The 22,061-nt window shown below is 43.8% G+C and overlaps 1 protein-coding gene across 1 annotated transcript in view; it reads left to right on the top strand.

Annotated features, from left to right (window-relative positions):
• Window positions 1-8,038, top strand: part of LOC112119332 (proline and serine-rich protein 1) — a 28,066-nt gene extending 20,028 nt beyond the window's left edge. The window contains exons 11-13 of the mRNA XM_026653483.1: window positions 1,580-3,320; window positions 3,968-4,115; window positions 6,754-8,038. Coding sequence (XP_026509268.1) covers window positions 1,580-3,320; window positions 3,968-4,115; window positions 6,754-6,876 — 2,012 coding nt within the window. The 3' untranslated portion in view covers window positions 6,877-8,038. The remainder of the gene's footprint in view (window positions 1-1,579; window positions 3,321-3,967; window positions 4,116-6,753) is intronic.
• The last annotated feature ends 14,023 nt before the right edge of the window (window positions 8,039-22,061 follow it).

Below are 22,061 nucleotides of genomic sequence, written 5' to 3'. Positions count from 1 at the left end.
TTTGGAGTTCAGGATGAGGTTGTGGAAAGAGAGTCCAGGACATGGGGCACAGATCCTGGTTTTGTAGAAAAGGACAGAAGTGAACCTTTTTCATTTTGTTTGCAAATATCTAAAATGTTTAAGTTTCAGAATATTAAGAGTATTTGCCTATATCAATTTAAACAGTATCCGAAGTTCTTAGGGCTGAGTCTTCAGTGGTGGAAAACTTAAGGTTATAAAGGGGGGAGAGGTAAATTTAGGATATAACATGGAGTTAAAGAAGTAGTAAGTTTTGCCTCCTGGGTCAGTGTTCTGTTCATGGTTAAACAGAAAATGTTAATTTCTAAACAAAATATAAAAGTTGTTTTTTAAGGGAAACGACCAGTGATTAGATTACTACATGCCTTATTTCTAATCCACAATGGAGCAAGGGAATTATATTAAAAATAATGGGAACAAAGAACATGATAGCATTTATAGGGAGAGCAAGGTGTTATAAAAATGCTGTGGAAGTGACTAGAATTAAAGGGCTCAATCCTTATGTAGTATTTACATAGCACTCCAAATTGGTTAAAACACAGTTTAGCACAAATTTTGGGGTGTTGAGGTCAAACAGTTCTTACTCATGGAAATGCCCACATTGAAGGTGATGGGGCTACTCACATTTAGTAAGAGTTTCAAGACCCATAATGAGCTCTGAGACACCAGCTTTCAGACCTAGACTTAGTGTCCTCTCTCCCATTTAATCTGGTAGTGTGCCTTCCTGCTTTCCTCCAGAGAACATCCCTCTTTATTTACTTTGTAGGGTTGATATAAACTGAAATTCTTGGTGTTAGCTATAGTGCATTGGTACTTGAAGATTGGACATTTGATCCTCAGTTGGAACAAACTGTTTTTTAGAGACTTTGTTTTTATGAGCAGGTTTCATTGTTAGCTAGTACACCTGTAGCACACATGAATCTCGTAGTGTACTTCCTCTACTGTCCAGATTGTGATATACAGAATCAAAAACAGTGAAAGATTTAAACCTACCTACCAATAAAATAAAAACCAAACTTCTCCTAAAATTATGTACTCTGCAGTTGTGGACTGGATTCCAACAAACGTCTGTAAAATCCTGGCAATCTACCTGTTCTAGAATTAGCGTAGACCTTCATATAGAGCTCATGTGAAGAGCAGAATGCTCATGCTATTATGGGTGCTGCTAGATGTTAGGGGCAGGAATTAGCTGTTTACCTGTCTTACATAGCGATATCTCTGGGAGCATGTTTGAAGATCTAAACTCGCTTGCACTAGCTCATTAAGAAATTGTAAATGCTATAGAGTGGTTTAGACATAATTGCTAGTGCGTGTAATAGATAATCGTTGAAGGGAGACACGTAGATACATGTAGTCTACTTACTGTATACTGCTCGGCATGTATCACCTATATGTAGATACCTCTATATTTTATCTTCATAGCCTTCCATGTAGATTGTGTATATACAAACATGTTAGTTACTGCTTGTGTATCATATTTTATAATTATATAAGATGCATTTGTTTAATTGAAACATTTCTGTGGGTTTCAAGTATTCTTACCAGTTTTGTTTCTTTGCAGCTTTTTCTGCACAAGCGAATCAGCTCTTTACTCCTCATGGTTCTAATCCTTCAACACCTGCTGCTACTCCAGTCCCTACCCCATCCCCTGTCAAGGCGATAAGCCATCCATTAGCACCTGCCACTGCAGTCATCCCTGGGATGAGCATGTCTACCCCTGTGCTTCCTGTTTTCCCAGGGCAGGTCTCCTCTTCCATCCATACATCTCAGCCATCAACCCCAACCCCATCTGTCATCAAATCCCTTTCATTGTCTGGTGTTCCTGTCACATCTGTTCATAGTGCAACCTCCATCCCTATTCCTGCAGTTTTCTCTGGACTGGCTTCTATCCCTGCTGCTACGCCAGCTCCACAAGCTTCTTCCACACCATGTGCCACACCTGCCTCTAATGAAGCTTTTGCATCTGCTTCTGCACCATTTGCTGGCCTCCCTTTTTCTGCAACCTCTTCAATTGCTTCAGTTAATAATCCTGCTCCATTGTCATCAGTTTTTGCTGGCCTCCCTTTGTCCTTGACCCCCACTCCTCAAGGGATGTCTAGTCCCATTCCCTCTGCAATTGCTAGCTCTCCTGCCACTAGCATCTCTGGCCCACTTAGCTTGCCTAATCCAATTCTGTCTGTCTTAAAGGGATTTCTGACATCAAATGATACCTCATTAATCAGTGCTTTACCTTCTGCTGTGACAAGTGAGCTTGCCTCTTTATCTGCTCTTGCTAATCAAAGCTCTGAGCCTCCTGCCTCCTCTGTAAACAAATGTTATACCCCATCTGCCACACCTACACCTCAACGTTCTTCCACGCCAGGGCTGGCCATTTTCCCGGGTCTTCCATCTCCCTCTGTAGCCAATCCTAGTTCCACTCCCCCAACATTGCCAACTCAGTCACCATTAACCACTTCACAATCTATTATACCAGTCAGCTGTGGCGCCTCTGTTGCGCTTTTGCATGGTGCGAGCCCTACTAATCCCGAGCATCAGATTTCATCAGCCCCAGTTGCCACAGGTATTCCAGTTCTGGTCAAAACTGAACCCATGAGCCCTACTCTCTCAGCCTTCAAAGGCCCTTCTCATTCGGCTGGCCCATCTCATGGCACGCTAGGATTGTCAGCGCTTGGGCGTACATATACCTCTGCAACTTCAGTGCCAGTCAGTTTACCTAGTTCCCTTAATCCAGCATTATCAGGTCTCTCCTCTTTGAGTGCTCCCTTAAACAGCTCCATTTCCCTTGCCCCACATGCTTCCTCTGCTCCAGTTGCCCCAGTATTTAATGGACTTCCTCCCTTCACGTCTCTGACCAGTAACTTTGCTTTTACTGGTAACCCAGCACTTACACCACCGGTCTCTGTCCCAGGGTCTTTGTTAGCCACTCCATCTACAACTGCTTCATCTGTGTCTGCTTCTCATGTGAATTCTACAGCAGCTGTTCTCTCCGGACTCACTGCTTCAGCAACAGTCTCTGCTCCACCCTTTCCGCTTAACTTGTCCAGTGCCGTCCCCTCCCTATTTTCTGTCACCCAGGGGCCTCTGGGATCATCAAACCCATCCTTTCCTGGTTTCCCTGTCTCTAACACACCCACTGTCACTCCAGCTCTCCCTTCTTTCCCTGGCCTCCAGGCATCTTCTACAGTAGCAGCAGTTGCACCGCTGCCGGCAGCTGTCACAGCCCCATCTCCGGCTCCGGTCCTGCCAGGGTTTGCCTCGGCCTTTAGCTCAAACTTCAACTCTGCACTTGTTGCACAGGCTGGGTATGTTTCTGTTTCTGAAGGAGGTCAAAACCATTTCTTTCTTGGCAAAACACTGATTTACTTTAGACATAGATGGTATTTCCAGGCATAATTATAAAGTACTTTTAATATTTTAAATGCTTACTTCAGCAGTAGATTTTCATCTGTCTTTAGAATTTAAACGAGGAGGCCAGTCTATATTTTGCAACTAGTGTACAGGATTACAGTTTCTGTAAGGTCCAATCCTGCAAGGTGATGAGTGTCCTCAGCTCCATGTTGAGGGTACTTGGCATCTCCTACAACATGCTAGGATTTTGCAAGAATGGGTCTAAAATATGTATCAATTGACATACTCAGGTAATAGCAGACAATATCCTAGCCTTTTCTGTGTCAAGAAAAACATCCAGCACTACATTTTCACCTACAAAATATTCATGCACAAGCAGGTAACCGCACATAAGATACTGGCTTGCATGCTCAAGTTGCATGTGTGTACCAGTGTCCTGGCTTGTACATGCAAACATTGTGTGGGTGGCAGCTTAGGTGTTCTGTTTGGGAAACTTAGTTAACTGAGGTTTAGAAACCCTGGTGCTCTAGCATGATAAGAAATCTAGGATAAAATATTGTTGAAAGTGTTCCTAATGACTGCCATGTCTTGATTATTTCAGCTTGACTTCTGGGCTGCAAACCCCAGGAAATACAGTTTTCCCTGGACTCTTGTCTCTTCCTGGTATCCCTGGATTTACCCAAAGTGCCGCACAGTCTTCCCTGCAGGAATTGCAGCATAGTGCAGCAGCGCAATCAGCGCTACTACAGGTAAGCTGCATATGTCTTGATATTTCACTGCCTTAAGGCTCCACTGGAGCATTAATTGTTCAATATCAAATCTTCGCTTTTAGAAAGCACAGCTTACTTTAAAGAATTGGCTACAAGGGTGATACAGTACACTCTGATAATCCAACATCCAGTTGTCTGAAGATAGTCCTGTCCCCCAAGAGCAACAGCTATCATCAATGGCACTTCAGCTGACTTTCTATAAAGACTATGGATGTGTCAAATTCTTTCTTATGGGTGGTGGCATTGTAAAAGTGGGGAGGAGGAAAGAAGGAGACAGATCTGACTTGTAAAATTTGTAATATCTTGATCTAGTGCACTGACCTGGGTTCTGTTCCCTAACACTAATTTTGTGATTTTAGGCAAATCACTTAATCTGTGCTTCATTTTTACAGACAGAGAAACCGTTTGCTTTGTAAAGTCTTTAAGATCTACAGATGGAAAATGATAAGGGAACAAAGAATTACCTACAGGATTTTAAAATTATACCGATATATATTGTACTAATAGAAGACATTGTTCTTGTTTGCATGCTTTGATCACTGAAATTATAACTTAAATATAGATCTTAGTTAAAAATACAATAAGGTTGTGAAGGAAGATTTAAGATTAGAAAATTAGTGAAACTCTTCTTAAAACCTCAGTCTCAAATGAAGCCATCTGGAAAACCACCCCTCTTTACCGTCTCTGTGAATCAGACTGCTTTCCTAGTGTTCTGTAGTGGCTGTAGCATAGATATAGCCTGAGTTACACCTAGGAAGGAACATAAAAGGCAATAAGAAGAGGGTTTATGAATATATCAGGAGCAAGAGAAAGACAAAGGAAGGTGTAGGTCCTCTACTTAGCAGGCCAGGAGAGCTAATAATGGACAACATCAAGAAGGCTGAGATGTTTAATGCCTATTGTGCTTCATTCTTCACTAAAAATGTAAATTGTGGCCAGATACATAACAAAATTAATATTTGCAACAAGGGGTAAGGAATGCAAGCCAATATAGGGAAAGAGCAAGTTAAAGACTATTTAGATACGTTGGATGTATTTAAATTGACAGGGCCTGATGAAATTTACCCTAAAGTACTTAAGGAATTAGCTGAAACAATCTCAGAACCATTAACGATTATCTTTGAGAACACATGAAGGATGGTTAAGGCCTCAGAGGACCGGAGAAGCGCAAATCTAGTACCTGTCTTTAAAATGGGGAACAAAGAGGACCTGGAGAAATTATAGACCAGTCAGCTGAACTTGGATACGTGGAAAGATACTGGAACAAATTATTAAACAATCAGTTTATAAGCAGGTAGAGGATAATAGGTTGTAAGGAATAGTCAGCATGGATTTGTCAAGAACATATTATTCCAAACCAACCTAATTTCCTTCTTTGACAGGGTTACTGGTCTAGTGGATGCGGGGAAGCTGTATGCATGATATCTTAATTTTACTAAAGCTTTTCATACAGTTTCACAGGACAGTCTCATAATCAAACTGGGGAAATGCAGTCTAGATGAAATTACTGTAAGGTGGGTGCAAAATTGGGTCAAAGACTTACTCAAAGATGTAGTTATCAATGGTTTGCTGTCAAACTTGGAAGATGTATTGGTGTGTGTGTGGGAGTCCATAGGGGTCTGTCCTGGGTCGGGCACTAGTCAATATTTTCATTAATGACTTGGATAATGGAGTGGAGAGTGTGCTTATAAAAATGTAGCAGAGGTGGCAAGCACTTTGGAAGACCGCATTAGAATTCAAAATAACTGTAACAAATTGTCTTGAAATCAACAAGACAATAAAGACAAGTGCAAAGTACTACACTTGTGCATTTGATTTTTCCTTCCTATCTACAAAATGGGAAATAACTGGCTAGGCAGTAGTGCTGCAGAAAAGGATCTGGGGATTACAGTGGATCCCAAATTGAATATGAATCAACAATGTGATTCAGTTGCAAAAAGGGCTAATATCATTCTAGGGTGTATTAACAGGAATATCTTGTGTCGGACACAAGAGGCAATTGTCCCGCTGTATTTGGCACTGATGAGGCCTTAGCTGGACTACTGTGTCCAGTTCTGGGTATCACGCTTCAGAAGAGATAGGGACAAACTAAAGAGAGTCTTGAAGAGAGTCTAGAAGAGAGCAACAAAAATGGTAAAAGGACCTGATCGCTGAGGAAAGGCTAAAAAACCCCCAACAAACTCTGTATATTAAGTCTTGAGAAAAGAAGACTGGGAGCAGGACCCAAAAAGTCTTCAAATTACGTTAAGGACTATCATAAAGAAGATGGGGCTCAATTGTTCTCCGTGTCCACTGAAGGTAGAACAAGTAATGGCTTAATCTGCAGCAAGGAAGATTTAGATTTAGATTTAGATTTTGGGGGGAGAGAGAGCTCAGTGGTTTGAGCATTGGCCTGCTAAACCCTGGGTTGTGAGTTCAATCCCTGAGGGGTTGTTAAAGAACTGCCTACGCTTAGATATACTTCCTTCCCATCTCCCTCTTCTGCAGCACACCCAACATGCTATTCTGAAACTTCTCTTGTTAAAAGTTCTGTACCATGAACAGGAATAGTTCTATGCATGGCTTTTTGCTTTTTTAAAAGTTCCTTCCTAACCTGCTTGTTTTCTCTTTATTGAAGGCACATTCAGCTTCAGCTCTAGAGAACTATCCAGCTCAGCCTGATGGTTTTACTAGCTATCCCTCTGCACCAGGAACACCATTTTCACTGCAGACAAGTCTACCCCAGAGTGGATGGCAATAAATATCATCTTTTTCTTGACAAGCAAGACATATTTGAAGACTGAAGTGGTGGCTTGACAGAGCCTGATCCTGTTGCCATTAAGTCGATGGCAAAATACCCATTGACTTCAATGGGGACATGATCTGGCCCAGAAATTGGGACAGAGAAGCAAGACGAGAGTGAAGAGCTTCTGGGAAACTGTTCTTGTGTCAGATTACAAACAAATCCATGATTACTCTTGCTTTTAAACAATTTGGGATGTGATCCTGTGATGTGCTGAACATCTTCAACTTCCTCTGTAGCTGGGGAGCTGGGTGTTTGGTTCCTCATAGGACCAGGCCCTTTAAACACAGACTTCCTATGTAATTAGAACAATTGGCAGCCAAACGGTATGGGGAAAATGGTATTCTAAATAGTGTGTGGTATTTTTCACATCATTCTTTTCAAATTTGTATGGTATGTGTGGTAATGTAGAAAGAACATCTAGATTGAAATTAGACACTTAAAGCTGTAGACAATCCTTAGTGTAGATGCACATCTCTCGTTACCATCAGTAAGAGTTATGTGCACAGATCAAGGTCTGTGTATGGCTCTTGGGATTTATTCTCTCCTTCATATGCATGAGTAACTCTTTATTAGTATCAATAGTATGTTGAGGGGAGACTAGATCAGGTTCTTAAAATGCCATATGAAATACTGTTGTGGACCTGCTGCTGAACTGAATACTCCTCTATCTGAGTCAGAACAGAAGGAAGCCAGACAATGATGCTGTACTGTATTCTGGGATAGGAACTAGTTACTTTTAATTGAGTAAAGTTTAGCTAGTGAGGAACACTTCTTTACAGAAATGCAAACAAGCCTTTCATTTTGTCTCCAGGATATGCTCTTTACCATCCCCCTATGTTAATGGAAGTAATTGTATTGCACATAGACTACCTATCCATCACTGTTTGCTGCAGACTTTTGTGAATGTTTACAGTCATGGACCAAATTTTGCTCTCACACTCATGTAACCAAAATGTGGTTATATTCTGTGGAATAGCAAGTGTGTAAGTGAGTGCAGAATTTGGGCTATGGATTTTTAGCATTTTTCTTTGGAAAACGTACATGATTTTAAAGGTAAATAACTGAATTAACTGCATTGGCTAGGAATGGTATGACACAGCATATGGAAAGGTCTTGCTTTGTAAGTAAAATGCAGTGTGTGCACTCATAATAATTGTAGTACCTGTGGCAGTGTGTAACACATCATTGAATATCATCTGTTTAAGAAAAACTCTTGATCAAGTTCTAAAAGACAATAGAGATGATATGCAATCATGTGATTTTAAAATAAACTGTAGAAGATATACTGTAGAACAGTTCTGCACCTAGAGTTTTACTTTTTTAAAGATGGATTCTGCTGGAAGACGTTGCTAATGTATTTTCTTTCAATGTGTGAACAAACTTTTTTAAAACATTAATGGGAATTCCTGTATTAGTTTTTAACACAATTTTTTAAAATAAGTTTACACTCATGGCACAAAGGCTTTAGTGACTATTTGCCTAGTAGTTTATAAAACACTTGAATAAACAATTTTTTTACAAAAAAATTTCCTAAAGTTTTATTTTTAGATTAATTGAAATGAGAGATCGTATGGTATAATGTAGAATTTTATGCTGAACATAATTTAGTTACTTAAAAACAAACAGTGCGATAATACAACAAATATCCTGCTGAGTATGTCTGAATCAGAGCAGTATTTTAAATACATTATTTGATTCTATAATACTTTAAACTGCATGTAACTGTCAACAGCAATAAGAGTGACACAGCTGTTTTCAAATGTCTGAAATATAACTTATCAGTGTATGAAAATCTTCCAAAGCAAGACAGAACAGTTGCTGCATACATGCTTTGATACTGAAGCTGGGAGAGATGTCTCTTCAATGTTTTCTTCAACTTGGGCCCAATCCTAGAGTGTGCTGAGCAGCCTCATTTTTCTTTGAGGTCATCTTGTGGGTTCAGCTGTCTTTTTCCAAAACTGTATTTCATTGCACAACTATTACTATCTAGCACTTGGTTAGTTTTCAGGAGGAGGAAGATAAGGTAACAGATAAGGTTTCTTGTTTCAATTTAATATCTTGGAAGATAAGCATTGTGTGTTAGTGAGGATAGATACTGTCAAACATAGAGCCTGCACCATTTTGGGGGTTAGGATATGTAGTACACGTCCAGAAACATTAAGGCAAGTGGCCAAATTTGGATCTAGTGTAAGTGGTTGTGACTCCATTGAAGACAGTGCAGTTGCTGTACCTGTTTCCATCAAATCCAAATTTGGCCATGGTATATTATGTCATTGAGTTTGCCTGTAAAATCTCTAATCTTCTTATAGTGCTTTACAACAAATATTAGGCATCAGATATGATACTTGTATACAATACATAGAAAATTTGGCTGTGGTTTGGCTACAAAATATGTGATTCTGGCTACCCACTTCACTCCCCATGTAGGGAGACTGTTTCTGACCCAGCTGTATTAAAATGCGAACCACCTCAGTTAGTTCCGTTTTCCAAAGATACAGCAGATATTTAAACTCTCTGGAGATGAATTTTATAAAGCACTAGAATGTCTTGGGTCAGGCATCCAAGTGCAGGTCAAATGTTGTCTTTTAGTTCACACCAGATGTACAGGCTTTCCTTTGGGAGTTAATACAAGGAAAAGCTTATTTAAAAATTATCCAGAAGAGCCAATGTCAATTTGCTTCCCATACTCTTTCCCACATCAATTACTGATTTGTGAATATTTTACCATAGAATACTGTAATCCGTATTAGATAAGGAACTTCAGTAACCTTGATTTTGTTAATGCAAGCAACAGTGATCACCAGTACAGTATATTTAGTTCCATGTTTTCAGTTTTTATTTGTTTAAAAAAAAAAAAAATTCTGGGAATATTTGTGTTTATTTTCCAAATATTAAAACCGGGATGAAATCGAGTTTAAAAAAAATTAGAAACATTGGGGGGGAAAAAAGAGAACCCCAAAAACTTTCATAATATGCACATTTTACTACAGTATAATTGAAACTTTTTTTTTTTTTTTTTCAAAGGTATTTTTTGTCTCTCTGAGCTAGTAGTTTTTCTCTAAATCGTGGTTTGCGTACGCTCACATAATTTTTTTCTTCAGTGTCTTCACTCATGTTGAGTCTCTTGCAGTCTTGGAGGTGGTCCAAATTTGAAAATATGCACTCTGTGTCAATAGATCCAGAGGATACACTCAAAGCTTGCTGTGCCACTTTGCTGAAGTGGGAAGTGTCTTAATGACTGTTCCAAAAAACTAGCACATCCAATTTCACATTGTCAGGGTTAGGCAAAGTAGTAAATTCCCTTTTCAGATTTGAAATTTCATTTTTAGAGGCAAATGGTTGAAATGCTCTGGCATAATGGTCATAGTCTGCTGCAAAATTCACCCTGAGGAAGGGGTGCAACATTCCAAAAACAATCTTTGTCACCAAACTTAGGGACCATGGTCCCCTCCCATTTCTCGCTGAGCGATGTGTTGAAGGTTTTGAATGCTTTTTTGGCTTACTCATGTTCCGGGGTTGGAAAGATTTCCAAAAACAGCTGTTTTTTCTTGCCATATGTTTCTCTTGCACCTTTTGTGCTCAATTCAGCTGAAATTTTGCTTGTCAGGATCTGGTAAATGTCAGTATTGGCAAACATGTTGGCAGTAGTCAGAGAAAACTCCAGCGTTTCAACAATGAACATTACCTTTGTGTGCTGAATCTGGCGGTCATTTTGGTTATTTGCCAGTCTCTTCAGAGTTTCTGCTATAGAACCAACAAACTCAGGATGATCTAGGAGACGCACTAGCACAGCCCAAGAATTATTTACATGATAGGCAGTGAAATCCAAGCTCATCCACTGATGTGGCACAAGAAGGGTAGGTAATCGGCAGTTAGCTCTGCACTTGTCTCACATTGTGTAAAACAAAGCCTCCAAGTTGTTCGCATGCTTGAAAACGTCCCCGAATCCAATGATGGCAAAATGTCATGTCTTTCATTTCTTCTGTAACAGTAGCTGCTGACAGCACAACGTTAATCAGATGAGCAGGACAGGTAATGCTTAGCAGCTCTGGTTTCTGATTGAGTTAAATCTGTGCAAACGGAGCTATGTAGGAAGCAAAATCTGTGTTAGTTGTTGCCACATTTTCCCAAGTTAGTTGGTACATCTCAAACATGTCACTGATTGCTGCATTGACAAAACGGCTGTCAGCAGAAGGGATGAATGTCACATCAGCACAAAACAATGCGGGTTTATTTGCTTCGAAATCAAAAATGAAAACAAGGCCAAGAATCAGATGGTCCAAAGCATTAGGAGACCTGTAAAAAATCAGACTAGACACCACATTTCCATCAATTTGTTCCATCGATTTAGATACTAAAGCATCATTTTCTTTTAGATACTTACGAGTGAGATTGTCTGCATTAGGAAGGGATTTTGCTGCTGGACAGTACTGTAACACAAAGTCACCAATAGGCTCCTGCAATTAACAGCGGTTGTCTGGCAAAACAAAGAGCACACACAAATTCATTGACAGAATTGTGCTGTGTTCTTCATTAAAGCCTTGGTGTAAGATCCTGATACTGACTGTTTATCCCGACACTCGCTCTCTTTTTTTAAGCTGCTTGTGTCGCTTGCTTTCGACATGCTCCTTTATTCAGCCAGCATGAGCACTGACCTCAATGCTGCAGTACTTGCAGTGCAATGAGTCTTCTTCACGCTCATCTTTACTTCTCTTGAAAATTTCTAAGCACTGATTTTCTTGTTGGTATTCAGGCATAGATTTGCATTTTCACCCCATGTTTACCTTTTTAGCTTATCTATCTGTAACCACCAAGAAGTTTACCTAGGTTCCTGGAGCTCTGTGTGCTGGTAGTTCAGGGAGAGACACACTGTCCCTGATAGTAAGGAAGAGCCAAGGTCAAACTCAGACTCTGCTAGATAGCCAAGGGGGAGAGAAGAGAGGCACTATGTAGAACAGGGGTGCCTGTTGGTTTGGAGAAAGATTGCAGGTGGTCCTGCTCAGAGGATGGGGCAGAGTGAAATGATTGGCAAGGGAAAGCCCAGGAAGAAGAGCTAGCCTGACCAACTGAGAGTGAAATGCCCTCCCCTGGGATCCCTGGAGGGGGGAGAAGCCATTTTGGGGGTAGTCTGGAGCCAGCCACAGAGAGGGCAGGATTGGGTGTGTGGGGATCCAGAAGAATCCAACCCAGTCCAGCCAAACCCATAAGGAGATTGACACCAAAGGAGGTATCCGGGTGGATAGGGGGCATTACATATTTTTATCTGTGGAGGCTTGATTGTTTAAATTCAGCGCTACACTAAATTGACACAAAGAAATAGGTGGGCAGCATCTCCTTGTGAGCCAATCACTGCGCAATATTAACGTTTGATTTTTCTTCCCAACCTCCCCTGTATGTGTTCTGTGCTTTACTCTATAGAACTGCCACAATCTCAGAGCTGCAGGACACAACAGTCACGTAAAGTGTTAGTGTTTAACAAAAAGAAGTACCCCCTCCCCCAAAATACTGACTGGATCAATCAATGGGTGTAAATCAGTAAAAACTGAACTCCTTTTATTAAACATCTGGTAATTTATCAGTGAAAATCAGTAAAAACTGAAAAGGCAGAACACTAAATATATTTCAACTTAGTTTCAATATTCAATATTTCAATTTGCTTAATGCTCCAACACTCTGTTTCAGAAACCTTGTTGGCATCAAGGAACAACATGTTCTTGGGCAGACGCCGCAGTGAACCAAGGAGGCTATGCCCACACTGTGGTGTGTAGCTACATGTGCCAGGAAAAGGCTCTAGCAGTGGGGAGGCAGCAGGGAAAGGCTCCCCACTGCTGAGCCTTTCCCCACTGCAGGAGTCTGTCACTGCAGTGGGGAAAGGCTCTGACGGAGCCTTTCCCTGCCCAGGGGTGAAAGTAACTTAAAGGACTTACCGGTACGCCGGAGTCCTGAGCGCGGGCGTGGCCTCAACCAGAAGAGGCGGGGCCTTTCAAGATTTAAAGGCCCTGGGGCTCCGGCTATGGCTGGGAGCCCCAGGGCCTTTAAATCACCCTGGAGCTACCAGCTGCAGAGGCAGCTGGGAGCCCCGGGGCTCAGGGGTGAATTAAAGAGCCTGGGACTCCAGCCGCCGCGGAGCTCCGGGCCCTTTAAATCACCGTGGGAGCCATGCTGCTGCTACCCATGGGGTGGCAGGGCTTGTGCGGGGATTTAAAGGGCCTCCGGAGCCCTGCAGGCCGAGGTATGTGCTGGCCGACCTTCCCGCAGCCCGCATTGGCCTGGGACGGTGAGCCAGTGGGAGCTGCGGACGCGGTAGGTAAACAAACTGGCCTGGCCTGCCAGGGGCTTTCCCTAGCGGGCCGCATGCCAAAGGTTGCCGATCCTGTAGACTTTGTCCTACAGTGCCTCTATGCTTTGTTCTCAGTGTTCCGTAGTACTTATAAGGGAAGAATGCTAGCATGTATGTTATTGGCGTGTTGGGGCATCACTCAAAGAGGGAATAGTTAAGATTGCCTTGCAGGAGTGGTGTGTACCTTTACCTTTGTATTTCCTGGTTTTCAGATGCTTAAACGTAACTAAAGCTGATATTCTGGAAAGGCACAAAGCACCACTAGGCAATCTTATAGCTGCATTAACAAAGGTTTTGGGCAATTAATTTCCTGGTTCTTTAAAAAAAATAATTTCTCAACACCTGCATGTTCCACAGCCCTGATCTCCCCCCTTCACTGCCTCTCTCTCCTTGACAAGGATTAAACCAGCCCTAGAAGGCACTGGAGGCATGTTAGGCTCTTCAGTGTCCCTGTGTCATTGCTGTGTCTCCCATCTACATTAGGGTTACCATTCGTCCGGATTTCCCTGGACATGTCCAGCTTTTAGAGTTAAAAATAGCGTCCGGGAGGGAATTTGTAAATGTCCGGACTCCCCCTCCCCCCACAGAGCACGCGCTGCTGACAGGGCAGCCGGACGGATGGTGCCACTTACATGGGGCTCCGACAGCCAGAGAGAGCCCCTCCTCCACTTCCCCCTCCTCTCCCCTGCAGCTGAGAGCACTCCCTCCCTCCCCGCATTCGCAGATCACCAGCCGGCCGTTCGCACCGGCAGTCTGGAGCTCCTCCCCCTGCTCCTCCTCCCCGGTACGCTGGTCTGAGCGGCAGAGTAAGGGGGCCAGGGGGTCGGAGAAGGGGCAGGGAGGTTCTGGAGGGAGCAGTCAAGAGACGGGGGGGGGGTTGGGCGTTCGGGGGGGGCTTTCTGGGGGTGGGGGTGTGGATAAGGTTTTGGGCAGTCAGGGTACAGGTAGGGGGTAGGATCCTGGGGGGGCAGTTAGGGTTGGGGGGTCTCAGGAGGGGGCAGTTAGGGGACAAGGAACAGGGAGGCTTAGGTAGGGGGTGGAGTCCTGGGGGGCAGTTAGGGGCAGGGGTCCCAGGAGGGGGCAGTCAGGGGACAAGGAGCAGGGGGAGGGTTGGGGGTCCTGAGGGGGGCAGAAAGTGGGAGGGAGTGGAAGGGGCAGGGGCGGGGCTCCTCCCGTCCTCTTTTTTGCTTGCTGAAATATGGTAACCCTAATCTACATCCACAACTGCTCAGCTCTGACTGTCTCCTTCCCTCCCCATACTTTTCTGCACTGGTCTGATCTCCCCTTTTCCCCTAGATGGAGCAGCATTGGTTGAAAGGGGCTCTTCCCCACTGCAGGAGGCAACATGGGGCAGGAGGAGACTTCTGGGTCCCTTCCCCTAATCAGGGAGCAGTGGATAGGAGAGGAGCCTCTGAGCCACCTCCCATGGCCTAGTAAGGTGTAGCCATGATGAGGAACTGTTGAAGAATTTGTTGAGGAGGGCATAGATGGCTCCATATCCTTTCCTCCAAGAAGTACGTCACTGGTGGGGAAGGTGCCCAATTCCCCCCATCATAGTTCTGCTCTCTCAGCACTTTCTAGCTCCCTCACTAATAAACACCCCCATCCTGATTACCCCTAATTTGACCACTAGCTCTACCCATGAGGCATAATAAAGGTTAAGACCATATGAGCCAATGTGGGTTTTAGCGCATTTCGAATAATCATCCCTTAAACAGCAAGTGACTCTCATAACTGCTGCTCCACTCCACTACCCACCCAAGCAAAACTATGTTCATAGTTTATGTATTTCACGCTTTTGGGGGGTTCTATTAACACCTTTAAAAATATGTAATGATTTCAGATGCTTTCTCCCAAAGAAACTGGGCAGGAAACTGTAAAACAAGCTCAATCTCTGACTGCCCAAAGGGAAATACAGCAACACTCTTTCAGGGAAAAGAAAAATACCAGCTGCTTAGTCATCTTCCAAGGGACATATTTATGATCCCCATCAGGATTGCTCAGTAGGCAGCAGGGAGCAATTATTATTACTGTTATGTTTTAATAGGTTTTTACATAACTATCAAACATGTAAACGACTGTGCAGATATTGTTTCTAATTAACAGCATTATTTTCAGTAAAATCAGAAAAAAATAACATTTTCTGGAACACTGTTACTTGTGCGGGGTCTGCTTCAGGAACATGCAACGCATGAAGCATGAACCTACTTTCCCACCCCCCCCTCACTCCCCCAAGCATGCGCTGCATGGCTTCTGCTGGCTAGGGGGGAGGCAGATTTGATCCAGTTGTGCATGTACCTGGATGACTTCCCATTTGAAAGGCCACCAGGTGGCAGCAAAGAGAAGGGACTGAGGAGCAGTCAAATCGCCCAACTTTTGCCCCAAGAAAGTAATTTATAGCCCAACAAGTCACCTGATGCCTTTCAAAAGTAGCCCAGTTGGTCACAAATTCCCAAGGCTGGCAACACTCAGCTGGAGCTAAAGAGTCCAGCAGCTCAGGTTGGTACCCCCACTTCCTCTTCAAGGCCAGGCAGCGGGGTTAGAACCGCAGGAGGAGCAGAAGTGAAGATGGAGCTGTGTGGGTTGAACAGATGGGGGAAACTGGAGGGTAGTGCCGTCCCTAGGGGGGGGGTGTAACGCCAACAGACCCCGGTCATTGGCGGGTGGGATTTAACCGGGGACCTCTGGAGCTTAGTACATGAGTCTCTACTGCATGAGCTAAAAGCCAACTGGCTGCTAGTTAAGGCGGTAGAGCAGATACATTTTATCTCTCTCTCTCTAAGTGGTCTCGGTGCCACTAGATAGGACAGAACACAACACCCAGGAGGTGTGTGGGTAACATGGGGCCTGGGACAACCCTGCCGGCCCAGGCCCCGCCCTATTCACCCCTTTCCCCCAAACCTCCACTCTGCCTCTTGCTGGCTTCTGACCCTGCCCCCGAGCGCTGCTGGGAGCCAGCGGGGTGGGGCGGGGCGGGGCAGGTGGGCTTGGGCCGGGTCACTTGCTGCTGCCGGCACCAGGCCCACCATTAACCTCCAGGCTGCCCTGGACCCCATGTCCTGAAGTGCGGCCTCCGCCCCCCCCCAAAAGCGCGGAGCCCAGGGCAGTTGCCCTGGGCCAACTTATGGACAGGATGGCTCTGCTGGAGGGACAGGATTAATTGCAGGATAGGGAACAGGCATGTGGGGCGAGAGCTCCTGGTGCAGCGGCCAAAAGCACATTACACAATACATTTGGGAGTGCGGGCAACACTAATTGGCCCACACAGGACGTGTATGCAGTGTAGTTATAACCATGTTGGTCCCGGGATATTAGCAAGACAAGGTGGGTGAGGTAATATCTTTTATCAGACATTGGTCCAATAAAAGCTATTACCTTATCACACACTGGATGGGCAGGAGACGTTAAACACTCAAAAGCCAGCCAAAACACCAGAACATCATCTTTTTTATTTTAAATCTAATTTTTTTTGAGCCCCTCTCCTGAATTTTTGGGGTGCTGACCGATAATTTTTGAGCTCTTGGGTTTGGCAATAGTGTCAGATATCATTCCCAACATTTTCTTTTACTTTCAATGGAGAACTGCTGGAAAACAACAACAGATATTGTGAGAGTTTGGGGAATCTATGTAAACTTATACATTCCAGTTTGATTTTATGAACTCTCTCTAGTCTAGATGACTGTATTTTTCAGTGTGGAGCAGAACTGCAATATCATGGTAGGAACAGACCATGACTGTGAATCTGAAACAAGGCCTTCCAGGGGCCCGTCACCTTTGACTATCTTTCACCTATGAGACCAAGGAGTTTGCTAAAAAAAAGAGGGTGGGAGTGGGAGGACAAGGTTAAAGCAAACTGGTTCTCCCAGTTTGTTTCCAGGGTTGTGATGATCTTGGGAGTCTGTCAATGTGCAATTTATTAATTCTGTTTGCGATTATGATGTTTGTATGGTTAAGACCAGATGATTATCTTTGCTGTGGTCATGCCTCATTTCCCTTGTGTTAAGGAGCCTGGGCGAGGCACCTGCGTGTTTGTCTCTAACTAAATCATCCACATTTGACCAGATCTTGCCTGAACAGAAAATGGGCATGCTGTATCCTAGGTGCAGTAGCAGGCTAGGGAGGACATTCATTCTTTATATGGCTTTAACAGCACAATACATATGCTAACAAACGTAAAAGCTTTGTTTAAGTTTGTTAGCATATGTATTGTGCTGTTAAATTGGTCAGGAGTCCTCAAGGGGGAGGAGTCGGGGGTGTGGGGGGGGGGAGACGGGGGACGGAAGGTATTTAAACAGTGTTTTTGATTCTGTTTCTCCCCATTGGTCTGAATTATCCATGGCATTCTTACTGCATCACATCAAGTGCAAATAATTAGAGGTATGCCTCTGCTTGCACTGACTAGAGAATGTTTGGATTCCGATGTCAGCCCAGTTCTGCAGCCTGACAGGTATCAGGTGTTGTCCCCAGTGTACATAGAATTCTTCTTTGCAGCCCAACTAGTCTAACATGCATTTTGCTAACTGGAACTGGAGCAACAAAACAAAGAAAACAAATGCCTCATTTTCCAGCTTTGTGGGTGAGAGAACTATAAGTAAAGATTATAGCACCGGACACTCATAGGATCATAGAATCATAGAATATCAGGGTTGGAAGGGACCTCAGGAGGTCATCTAGTCCAACCCCCTGCTCAAAGCAGGACCAATCCCCAACTAAATCATCCCAGCCAGGGATAAATAAATAAAAACCTCTAAGGAAGGAGATTCCACCACCTCCCTAGGTAACCCATTTGAGGGCTTCACCACCCTTCTAGTGAAAAAGTTTTTCCTAATAAACAACCTAAACCTCCCCCACTGGAACTTGAGACCATTATTCCTTGTTCTGGTACCACTGAGAACAGTCTAGATCCATCCTCTTTGGAACCCCCTTTCAAGTAGTTGAAAGCAGTTATCAAATCCCACCTCATTCTTCTCTTCTGCAGACTAAACAATCCCAGTTCCCTCAGCCTCTCCTCATAAGTCATGTGCTCCAGACCCCTAATCATTTTTGTTGCCCTCCGCTGGACTCTTTCCAATTTTTCCACATCCTTCTTGTAGTGTGGGGCCCAAAACTGGACACAGTACTCCAGATGAGGCCTCACCAATGTCGAATAGAGGGGAATGATCACGTCCCTCGATCTGCTGGCAATGCCCCTACTTACACAGCCCAAAATACCGTTAGCCTTCTTCGCAACAAGGGCACACTGTCAACTCATATCCAGCTTCTCGTCCACTGTAACCCATAGGTCCTTTTCTGCAGAACTGCTGCCTAGCCATTCGGTCCCTAGTCTGTAGCAGTGCATTGGATTCTTCCGTCCTAAGTGCAGGACTCTGCACTTGTCCTTGGTGAACCTCATCAGATTTCTTTTGGCCCAATCCTCTAACTTGTCTAGGTCCCTCTGTATCCGATCCCTACCCTCCAGTGTATCTACCACGCCTCCCAGTTTAGTGTCATCTGCAAACTTGCTGAGGATGCAGTCCACGCCATCCTCCAAATCATTAATGAAGATATTGAACAAAACCAGCCCCAGGACCGACCCTTGGGGCACGCCGCTTGATACCAGCTGCCAACTAGACATGGAGCCATTGATCACTACCCGTTGAGCCCGACGATCTAGCCAGCTTTCTATCCACCTTAACTTATCCACCTTAACTTGCCGGCAAGAATACTGTGGGAGACCATATCAAAAGCTTTGCTAAAGTCACGTAATAATACATCCACTGCTTTTCCGTCATCCACAGAGACAGTTATCTCATCATAGAAGGCAATTAGGTTAATCAAGCGTGACTTGCCCTTGGTGAATCCATGCTGACTGTTTCTGATCACTTTCCTCTCCTCTAAGTGCTTCAGAATTGATTCCTTGAGGACCTGCTCCATGATTTTTCCAGGGACTGAGGTGAGGCTGACTGGCCTGTAGTTCCCCGGATCCTCCTTCTTCCCTTTTTTAAAGATAGGCACTACATTAGCCTTTTTCCAGTCATTCGGGACCTCTTCTGATTGCCATGAGTTTTCAAAGATAATGGCCAATGGCTCTGCAATCACATCCACTAACTCCTTTAGCACCCTTGGATGCAGTGCATCCGGCCCCATGGACTTGTGCTCGTCCAGCTTTTCTAAATAGTCCTAAACCACTTCTTTTTCCACAGAGGGCTGGTCACCTCCTCCCCATGCTGTGCTGCCCAGTGCAGGAGTCTGGGACCCTGATAACCTTAAACCAGCTGCCTCAGGAATCTGTCAGGAACTTTGCTGAAAATATGTTCCTCATCTTAGCAATGGAGCTAAGACTTCTCACACATCTGCCCACCTTTATTCGAATGACCCTCCTTCTGATCTGACAGCTCAGGCATTGTCAGTTTCATCTAGAACAATTTACAAACTTGAAACCTAATCCTGTAAACCCTTAATCATTTGATCAATCCCATTGAAGATAGGGTGACCAGATGTCCCGATTTTATAGAGACACTTCCAATTTTGAGGGCTTTTTCTTATATAGGCACCTATTACCCCCCCTCTCCCCCCATCCCGATTTTTTACACTTGCGATCTGTTCACCCTAATTGACGACAATGTGACTATTTGCATGTCTATGGACCCCTTTTGTGGTAAGAGTTTCAGGAGTCTGTTCTGTTCCTATAAAGGAAGTTGAATGTCCCATTGAAATGCAATGTTTGGGTACAATACCATAAAGCAGTTTAGGATACAGTTCTACTTAAAATTTGTCTTTTAATAAGTCATACATATGCTGAAATGGCTCCTTACCCAACTCCCATATTCCACATAAACAGACTGAAATACTACATATTTTGGGGGAAAGTGAGTAGTTAAGCATGTTGATGTTTGTATATACAAACACCCATTTCGTCACTGTACTGGAAAATATAGCTGAACTTAATTTTCTATGGAATTTGAAGAAAGTTTAACAGCCCCAATTGTTTTCTGTGTTAGTCAGTGTGAACCTGCAAAAATTACATGCCTTCTAAGAGAAAAGAATCAGTCCATACTTACTGGAAAAAAAAATTCCTTCCAACTGGTGTTCAGAAGAGTGCTACAAGACATACATAACCTCATGAGCAGAGGGCGGAGAAGATACCCTCCCACATTATGACCAGCAAAAATAATAATAATTAATAAAATCTCAAATAGGCAGAGGTTCACGAATTTGCAAACCTAAAAACCTGTGTTATGCGTTAAACCACCTCGCCACGTACCAGGTTTATGAACATTAAAAAGTTAACTGCAAAAGAACACTGAAGCCCATTAACCGGAATGTGTGCCAGCCAGCATGCCCTCACTGACTAAAGGTGCAGTCACACCTGAACAGCTAAAAATTAACCTTGCCCTTTTAAGCTAAACTGAGTCATGTCACTGGCTTCATCTCTGTTGTTACATAACAGATAACAAAACTCCAGTGGGGCATGGTGCTGGCACATAGGGTCTCAGGTACTTGGTGTGCTTTTTCAGAAACTTTTTTCGGAATAGTCATGTAGGTGAAATAGCTGATACTTATGATTATGCTATTTCTATGCATGTATATTCATCTTGGTATCTGAAGTTATGCATATTAGCTATAAGAACAAGAGTACTTGTGGCACCTTAGGCCTGGTCTACACTAGGACTTTAATTCGGATTTAGCTGCCTTAATCCGAATTAACCCTTCACCCGTCCACACTACAGAGCCAGTTAATTCGAATTAAAGGGCCCTTTAAATCGATTTCTGTACTCCACCTCGACGAACGGAGTAGAGCCTAAATCGATTTTGTTAATTCGAATTAGGGTTAGTGTGGACGCACACCACCGAATTACTGTGTTTAAGTTAATGGGGTAGTGTGGCCGCACACCACCGAATTAATGTGGTTTAAAACCGAATTAAGGTGCTTAGTGTGGCCGCGCACAATCGAATTTATACAACCTGTTTCCCAAATTCGAATTATCTAAATTCGGATTAATCCTGTAGTGTAGACATACCCTTAGAGACTAACAAATTTATTTGAGCATAAGCTTTCGTGGGCTACAGCCCACTTCTTCGGATGCATAGAATGGAACATATATTGAGGAGATATATATGTAAGCAGAGTCAGGATGAGCTCTACCCTGACATCTGGTGGTGAATTATGGCGAGTGTGGAAAAGAACTCCAGGGGCGGATCTCGTTTGCATAGGCACACCCACACGCCTAGCATGAGCCCACAGCAACCAAAAGTGGTTACTTTGGCTGGTGTGGGATCCCCAGTTTCTCTGTAATTGGGGCAGGAAGAATAAAGTTTTGTTACCCTGATTCTGTGAATCAAGGCCAGTGGAACTGTTGTATGACAGAAGGACTGAGTGAATCCGTCACCATTACCTAAGTAGCATTTGCTTGTCAAGGGGCATGGGTTACAAAACCCAGTGAATTGAGAGAGGTTGGGGGCAGGTATTGGTACCTGGTGGTGTGGGGCCCCTGCGTGAGCCTGAAACACCAATTGCACCTCCTCCTCTCTCCACTGTTGAATGTCAGAGCTAACTTTGATTCCCTTAGGAGTCTAGTTACAGGCTGCTGAGCTGAGTTCACTTTGGGCCACTAGTGCACCAGCACTGGGGCTCCCCTACTATGAGCTGAAATCACTATGAGCTGAAATCACAAAAGAGCTAAAGTTACTAAGAGCTGAGATCACTGAGGCTGTGTTAACTAGTGGGGGAGCCTGAATTGCTAAGCGGCTGGCGGAGCAGTTTGCGGGGACGGCTGGAGGAGCAGCTAGCCGAGTGGAGCCTCGCGGGACGGTTGGAGCA

Source organism: Terrapene carolina, unplaced genomic scaffold, assembly GCF_002925995.2.
Source record: "Terrapene carolina triunguis isolate 2854851 unplaced genomic scaffold, T_m_triunguis-2.0 Scaffold139, whole genome shotgun sequence".
NCBI classification, from domain to species: Eukaryota; Metazoa; Chordata; order Testudines; family Emydidae; genus Terrapene; species Terrapene triunguis.
Note: the sequence above shows the minus strand (reverse complement) of the source record. Positions and strands in the feature narration are given on the sequence as shown.